General features: G+C 42.5%; 2 protein-coding genes across 2 annotated transcripts; both read right to left on the bottom strand.

Annotated features, from left to right (window-relative positions):
- Positions 1-2,860: 2,860 nt before the first annotated feature.
- On the bottom strand, positions 2,861-4,144 carry LOC120898305 (perlucin-like). The gene is made up of 3 exons (XM_040303974.1): positions 3,983-4,144; positions 3,422-3,731; positions 2,861-3,325 (listed from the first exon to the last, which is right to left on the bottom strand). The coding sequence occupies exons 2-3, from the start codon at positions 3,483-3,485 to the stop codon at positions 2,904-2,906; spliced, it is 486 nt and encodes a 161-aa protein (XP_040159908.1). The 5' UTR covers positions 3,486-3,731; positions 3,983-4,144; the 3' UTR covers positions 2,861-2,903.
- A 2,889-nt stretch (positions 4,145-7,033) lies between these two features.
- Positions 7,034-7,721, bottom strand: LOC120896330 (perlucin-like). The gene is made up of 2 exons (XM_040300355.1): positions 7,604-7,721; positions 7,034-7,501 (listed from the first exon to the last, which is right to left on the bottom strand). The coding sequence occupies exons 1-2, from the start codon at positions 7,665-7,667 to the stop codon at positions 7,098-7,100; spliced, it is 468 nt and encodes a 155-aa protein (XP_040156289.1). The 5' UTR covers positions 7,668-7,721; the 3' UTR covers positions 7,034-7,097.
- Between the last annotated feature and the right edge of the window lie 996 nt (positions 7,722-8,717).

The raw sequence follows: 8,717 nt of genomic DNA, 5'->3' as shown, positions 1-8,717 counted from the left end.
CTAGCGCAGTTGCGTAAGCTTCCAGTTTTTCTTTTCTACTGGACAATGGGCCACTTACTCTACCACAAAAAGAAAAACCCGACTGGGAAAAGCACTTTTTTAGACCACCGTGAGACATGGGCTTTAGCTGCTCCGCGCAGTCTCTTATCAGCGTAGCATCTTGACGAGAGTCTCAATGCTGGTCGATCGCGAAAGAAGGGAAAACAATGCCGCGGCGTTACGTCTTCGCTTCCCACCCGGCACACCAGTCATCGCTGCAGTTCGGCAGCAAACCAGTGCACCAGTTGGCGTTTGAAGCGCACAGTGATGCAACAAAAACAACTCCACCACTCGAACGGCCTTGGAATTGTGATGCTGCGCGGGGTCCGTGAAGGGATTGGCGACTGTCCGGCATCATCCGTGCATCAATCAATGTTCTTGCTACTATCTAATTAACAACAACCCCTTGGCCCGAACAATAAGCCTGGCACCAGCGGGCTCTCTCTCTCTCTATCTCTCTCTCTCTTGTCAAACAATCAGTCCGAAGTGCATTTCCGTAAGGATCGCTGCTACGAAATGGTTCGCATTTTTGCCCGGCTTGGTGGTTCTTGCTTCGTTATCCTCATTCCCTAAGTGACAAACAGCGCGAATTCAACTTTGGAGCGAAAGTTTTGCATCAAACTTTCTCATCACTACGATATAATGAGAGCCGTGTTTTTTTGGCTGTTGTCTGTTAGTTTCGATGCATTTTAATTCCAGTGCATACCATTGAGGGATCAGTAATTTATCGTCGTACTTATCCAGTTGCATTGCAGAGGAATTGCTCACAAAGTTCTTTCGGTACTAATTAGCTCTTCGAGCTTTATTTGCTGAGAGACGGGAGCGGTTATATGCATTCCAGATGATCCAATTTATTGAAAAAAGTGATATTGCAGATTCAACTGTTTTAAAGTTTTCCTACAACGTGCATAAAGTTGCATCATTTCAACACTTTTCCCCCATCAAGCCAAACCGGTTCACTTGCAAGCGTTACGCGTTACGTCGGTAAAGCACAACTTCACGTACTGCGCATTGCATACATTTTGGCGTAAATGGTTGCGGTGTGGTTAATGCACTATGCGTTGGGTTGAGGACAAGTGGAGTGAAAGATTTATTAGATGCCTTTATGACTTTGAGCCACCTTTCGCAAACTGACCTGACCTGACTGATCGCAACAAATTGTCCACAATTGAGTCATCCTGCTGACACAAACCACCACCACCGTGCCGTGTCCCCATTTGAGAGTCTCAGCAAATTATGGAAATTTATTACATTCCAACCGCTGCGAACGGAAAGGTGCAGGAAGCACCTACCTAGCGCGCAATCGAATAAGCTCGAACGGTGCGAAGCGAAGCAAGGACAGCACTTTCCTGCACAAATGATGGTTAAAACTTTACCTAGCCACGAGCTCGCACCGCTAACTCGCGCACTTAAGTACCAAAGAAGTACCCACCCCGTCGTCCAAGTGGCTGAAGAAGATGACGCACGATCGCTGTGGGCTCTAGAAGAAGGTAGACAGCTTTCCAGTGCTTTATGGACTTTCGAATAAAAATATCATAAATCTTCACGAACGCTGATCAAATTACAAAACTTCCTACCTAATCAATTTGCACTGGCTTCAGCCGTTTTGTAGCAGCACTACGCTATGGAGGAGTTATGTGCCAAAGGGGCGCATCATGGTCGCATAAAAACGGCCGCGGAAATTGCTCTCCCTGCCGATGGACAGTGGCATCCGTTGTCGCGCATCTCGTGCCACTGCTATCGCTCTATCTCGTATTCCGTTTTTGCTTTCGACAAAACTTTCGAACGAACTTTCCACGATTAATAAAAAGTGTGCATCGCTCCAGTACACTGCTGCCAGTGCAAGTGCCTCCATTCTCTTCCTCTCGACTTCTTCAAATGCGTGTGTGTATATTAAAAAACAAACCTTTCCGTCCCGTGTAAGGCACAACTTTCACCGCGGGGAGTCATAAACCGCGCCACTGTACAGGCAAAAACTTTTGGACCATAACATTACGTAGCCACATCCAACTTTAAGCCATTAAAAGTGCGTCCGAGCGAGTCTTGGGCGAGGAAAGTTTATCCTAGCTACTAGAAGGATCGTCAACAGAACGGTTACACGCACAAACAGTCGAACCACATGTACGAGACGGGAATCCGTAAGGATCCGTTTCACCGACAACGCTTGCCCGAACGTGCCAAGATGATGGAAACGATGCTCAACCCAGCAAAAGTTCGACTGTATCTAATTATTGAGACCTCATTCATTTGCCCCCATTCGGGGGCCGGAGCGCGCAAGAACGCAAAAAGGGTGGAAAGGACGATAATTATGACAACGCTAGGGGAAAGATTTATGATACACCCGTCATGTTTATGATAAGTGCCTGTTGCCCGGTTCCCGGAGGGACCTCTTTCACCCTGGCTATGCGTTCTGATATCATAGTTGAGAAGAAGGTGTTTGCAATCGGTTATTAAAATATCATAGTCTCGGTGGTCGTTAGCCCACCTTCTTCCGTCTTTTCAGCAGAATCCTGAACTAGTTCTCTCGCCTCTTGGTCTGCTTCGTGCTGAAAGTCATTTACATAATTGACTAAACGGTTTGCATTGCGGCTGAGAGAGCTGCCTGTTGGATGAATCGAATAATTTGTTTCTTCCCGCTATTTTGTGGAATGACTGCTCTCTTCCGGTTACGATTATGCTGATGGCCATGATAACCATACGCAGTTTAGTGAGCAATTAGGACTCATCGCAATTTAAATAGGCGTCCTGCTGAATCCTATTCGAATATGGAAACAAATAAACATACACACAACAGCAACATATTTATGCGTATCACATTTCATTGCTATCGATTGAAATCTCCCGTCTTGAGTAAACCGATCCTGCTAAGATGCACTCGAACTAGTGGACTTGAACGCACATATGTATCCATCCAACCTGTACAGACAATTTTGATCGTCCCATTTGCCACGGTTGTAGCCGTCCGCGACGCCCACGGTCAAGCAGTCCTGCGAGCCACCACCGTTGTCGGGCTGCCCGGGGAAGAAGTTCGTGTAGCCACCGTTGCCGATCGGCTTGTTCGAATGGATCCACATCCAGCGGCCCTTGCGGCCCAGGTCCGTGCCGCCGAAAAAGAATACGGCCCGCGGATCTCGCGCCTTGGCCATGGCTTTCTCGACCCGCGCCTGTTCCTGGGGCGATTCGATCGAAGCCAGATGGCCACCCTTAATGTTACAGTCTTGCCAGGCTTCGAAAAACGTGGACGGTTGCAGAATAGCCACATACTTGTACTTTGCATCGGTAGCACCTGAGAGAGAAAGCGCGTTAAAACGGTCACACACACACACACACACACACACACACACTTTGTTTGGCAAGTGCTCTTTAGAATCACAGGACTTACCTTCGATGCCATTTATCGCCACAAACGCTACGCACAACGCCGTCAACAGGAGCTGGGCTGCCATCGTTGGACGAATGGACGTTAACCGCTGGTATGTAAAGCTGTGATTCAGGCTGACGTTTGAAGAGTTATTTATACTACTTCACATTAGCCTGCGGGCGAAAATTTCTACTACCGTACGAGAATTTTCTATTTACGCAGATGCTAAGTCATATGGCAACATTACAACAGCTTTTCTTTCAAGTATTGGTAAGGGTAAGATATTTTTCAGTTCACTAGAAAAGTTCAACGGAAGACATACACCGCAAATCTACGAAGATATACACGATGGAGAGATAAAGAGAGAGAGAGAGAGAGAGAGAGAGAGAGAGAAATAGAAGAAGATAGAGAGAAACGCGACAGCGTGGTAAATATCCAAACACGAACAGCTTCTGCAGAAAACCGACAAGCTGCTGTTTAAATTAAAAACGCTGTTCAATATTCAGTGGAAGATTTCTAAATTAATCGCGTGCACCGTAATGGGTTCTTGCACTCGCAGCTGTTTAAAGCCAAATGTAAAACCTTATCATTGCACAGAACATCTTAGAATACAGGGTTCGCAATCTGAATGTGTTTATTAGTGCACGCCTAGGCATGTCAAATTTCTTATACACTTCTAGTGGATTCTATTTAGACCAGAGATTATTTTTATTTAGATTCGAAGTTCGATTCGTGTTGAGCAGTGTTTCGCTTGCAGCTTCTCCAGGCTACTGATCTTTCTCTGTCCCTTTTTCTCTCTCGTGGCGCGCCCTCTCACGTGTAAAAATTTGCTTGAGCAACTCCCGTTTATCCTGTGTCCATTTTTATATGTATTGCATTTCATCAATCTGTTTTTACACAAGTCAGGCATGATTAAGACATTTAGTGGATTTTGAAAAAAAAATATAAGGATTGATTAAATAATCATTTTGGAGTCGATATTTGAGAATACTTGTAGGGTAAATGTACCAGTATTGGGCAGGTTAGTGCAGCAGTTTCACAAAAACTGCTCGTACACTTACAATTTTTATTACTTTTCATGAAAGTGACATTAGTTTGAACGATAAACTATCGTATTATATTTTTTATTTGCAGATTTAAATGTATTTTTTACAGATATTCGTGAAAATACAAACACTGCTTTTGTTTCTATTTTCGGCAGTTTGGTCCTATTTTCGGCAGGCTGTGCTCCTATTTTCGGCCACGCAAAAACGGGTCGGAAAATGTTTTAATATTTGGCAATAAATAGACAAAAATGTTTAAAACAGTTTCACACTCTCACTTTCCTAAAATTAGAGTTGAAAAGTACTTAAATTATGATTTTTATGTTGCCCATTTTGGGCATTTTGCTGGCAATTTTTACAGTCATTTTGAATTGAATTACAAACAAAGTAGGCATTGGAGAAATGAACCTGCCTGACGGCTGTAGAAACGGCTTTGGACTGGCTCACAAATTTTTATTTTTCTCTCAAGTTATTGGATTATTTACAAGTGAAATTGGTGAAATTTGATACAAGCAATGTGGTTTTATGTGTCGACATACGCGTAGTAGTGTTTTGATCAAGTTATAAGTGAATATTCAGCCAAATCAAAAGTGTGTTATTGTTTCAAGTTTCGGCAGTAGCCCAAAACATTGATCTGTCAAAAATCAACATTTACCGTGTACCTTTTTTCGGCAGCATTTAAAGAGAAAAATAACTTGTTTTACGTGATTTTAAAATTCCAAGCGGGCTAGAGTAACTGCTGCAGGCATAGAATCTTTCATAAAAACCACACTTTAATTGTGTTAGTCCTCTGGTTCTTTTAAAAATGAAACCTGCCGAACTATTGGCTGACAGCAAGTCTGCCGAAAAAATGTGAACTCCGCACATTTTGTTTGATATTTTGAAAAATATGCAAGGAAATGATGTGATACTTCGTACATGAAGAACAAATGAGTATATCTCTATTCAAAAAAATGTGTGGAGACTATTTTCAACGCGTTTTTTCGTAATTACACGTTTTTAGTTACCCTGCCGAAAACAGGTACACTGCCGAATACTGGTACAGTTACCCTATCGGTTTTTGAAAACGACGGAGTTACACTCTTAAAAAATTTTGCCGAATCTCGGTTAATTTTTGCCGAGATCTGCACAACTGAGATCTCGGCAAAGATCTCGGTTAAATTTCTGTTGCCTACATCTCGGTTAATGTCATTTTGTTTTGACGTTTACGTTTAACCGAGAACCGAGATTTTCGGTTAGAGCAAATCGAGATTTCGGCTAAATATAAAAACATTTTATTTTTATTTTAGTGATTTTATTTGCGTATCAAATGGGTTTTTTTTTATGTGATGGAAAGCGTTTGGACAGGCGCCGATTCAACTGCCGGTTGGGGCATAGCGTTTGGATGTAGTACCGGTACAGGAAAATGAGCCGGACAAGGAGCGGGCACTGGTACAGGCACGGTTCTGTAAAGCGGGCAGAGTGAAACAAGTCTGAGTGAACCCTTTTTAGATTTCTTGTGATCGAGTGTTGATACTTACCTCGTGTAGGTGACCGGAAATGAATCCTGGAAGTCTGAACGGTCTGGCAAAGGTTGAACCAACCGGATTAGCTTCCACATCTGATCCTTAAATAGGGACTGCTCCGAGCGACGCTCTGAAGAGCACCGGTTGCGTGCGCTGATGGAGTTTCCTAGCACCAACCCCGCTCCATACCTGTGCTCGATCGCACGCTACTGATTCTCGTTTTTTTCACGCTGAGAGACTCATTTTCACTATTTTTTACATTTTTTATTTTACATCACAACATAACTCCGAAAGGTTTTCGTTTCATTAGCACGAGATTAACAGAATGGCGAATGACAGATAGAATACCGAGCCTCGGCTAATCCAAGTAATAAAGCTGAAATCACGGTTATTTTGACGGATTATCTCGGTGACAGCAGTGTTAACGTATGTGCTCGGCATGTTGTGTTGCCGAGTTTCGGTTCAAATTTTTATTTAACTGATATTTCAGTTTTAAATGGTACTGATTTTCGGCTACTGGGTTTTTTCAACTGACATATCAGCAAGAATCCAAAGAGCCGACGGATTTCGGCAGTTTTTTTAACCGAGGTCGTGAAATATTTTTAAGTGTGTAGGTTACATTCTAACTTTGGGAACCTTCCAGCATAGACTGATTATCCCGAGTGAAGAGTAAAAATCAGTCTAAAGATCCTGTGAAGAACAGTCGCGTAAGTATCGCCCAATACTCGAATAAAATTAGCTCGATACTTCTGCTAGATAATTGGTTTTCAACTTTTTTTTAGCTTTTACCCATGTAGGGTGCGGGGGCGGAGGGATAGCGTTGCAGCTCATGGTATTTAGCGTGATTTTGATTAAAAATCTCCTCCCCTAATTAAAAATCTACCCCTCCCCCCTCCCCTCCATCATAATTCAAAATATACACCTTGGTGGAGTTCCCAACCGGCTGAAACATGTAGCAACATGTTACCGAAGCGTAAGCGTAATGCGCATTGCATATCTTTGGGGCGTTCAATTTAACATCTGCGATACACACACTCATTTGAAAGAAGCCAAGAGTTATTGGATTTCATTTTTTCATTATTTTTTTTATTTTTTTCAACAACCAGCCTATGTTTAGTTACCGCATCTTATTGTAAAGCGTAAAACAGCTTATGCACGGAAAGCGCAAATGTATCCATCGAGCTTCTTGAAGCACTCCGTGTCATCCCATTTTCCGCGGCTGTATCCTTGCCAGTTTCCGATCGACAGACAATCCTGGTCACCACCAAGGTTGTTGGGCTCTCCGGGGTAGAAGTTAGTGTAAGTTCCGTCCTCGAGCGCTTGGTTCAGACCGATCCATACCCAACGACCCCTACGACCCAGATCAGTACCACCGATGAAGTACACAGCCGTTGGGTTGCGCGTTTTGGACATAGCTTCTTCTACGAGGAGCTGCTCCTGACGCGACTCAATCGAAGCCAAATGACCATTCTTGCTGTTACATTCTTGCCACGCCTCGAAGAACGTGGAAGGCTGCAGAACAGCCAGATATTTAGTCCTAGGTACCGTTGCGCCTAATCACAAAAATGAGAAATTCAATAGAAAGCTCATGAGAAAAAGCAATGAATTGCAAAAAAAGGAATATCATTTGATTTTTTTTTGTTCTCAAAACTTACCCTCGATACCATTGATGGCGAAGAACGCCACGCACACCGTCAGAAGAATAAACTTGACTGCCATGATTAGGTCTGAGCTAGAGCACTGAGCTATCTGTGATGAGCAACGGATTCTCGGTCGTTATTTATACCCAGTTTCAGCATACAGGAAGTAAGATCTTTCGCTTACACAGGTGGTGCACCATATGCGTAGAATAATTGTATGAAATCTTGCTAATAACCTGTTTTTACCTTCCAATGTGGTTGTTTCGTAATTCACAGAAGCTGTAACGGTCATCCCAAATGCTTAAAACCATCGTAAAATGTCGCTGGCTGGTCTAATTACATTCGATAGAGGTTTAGAGGCGAAAGAACTCCGTTGGAGCCAAAGCCTCTATAAACTATTCAGATAACAATTCGATAGAGGTCTTAAACTCTTCAAATGTGAACGCCAAGTTCGATTATTCTGGAACTGCCACGTGTTGATTGTTCAGTATGTTCGCAATCTGCTTTGGAAATAATTTTGCACAAAAAAAGCATCGTCACAACATGCACCACCTGCGTCAATAAATGTTCTTCGCAATGCGCCAGGAGGTAGTATTTATATATATAGAGCCCAATCATAATTTAGGCAGACCAGTGCTTTGCTTAGACCTAGCCATGTCTGTTAAGCTATCTTGCCCATACAATGACAGTAACCATCTTTAAAGGACGATTGGGATATTTTCGAACACAACAAATTTCCTCAAAATCTGAACATATTTCCAAATCATATGTTGTTGGTGATCTAAATCTAAATCCAAGTTGTTTTTAAAGAAGCGCATACATGTCGTCTCATTTTAAACTGGTTTTGATAGTTTTTCTTAAATACACAACATTTGATCCATAGATTGTGGCTTGGAACTACTAAAACAGTAATCACATTAAATATTCAAGATACAACATACAAAGAAACAAATGATATTGATTAAAAAAAGTTGTAGGAAAAGAAATATAAATGATATTAGGCTTTGAATTTTTCTCATTTTACATAAACTGGTATCATTTTGTCCCTCAATTCGGTAATGTTGAAAGCAATTCGAAGACGACGAGTCCATTTGACGACGCTTCCAACACAACACACAACAGTTGCGTT

The sequence above is a fragment of the Anopheles arabiensis genome, chromosome 2 (genome assembly GCF_016920715.1).
Source record: "Anopheles arabiensis isolate DONGOLA chromosome 2, AaraD3, whole genome shotgun sequence".
Lineage (NCBI taxonomy): Eukaryota > Metazoa > Arthropoda > Insecta > Diptera > Culicidae > Anopheles > Anopheles arabiensis.
The sequence above is the reverse complement of the archived record's forward strand: the minus strand, read 5'-3'. Positions and strand labels throughout refer to the sequence as shown.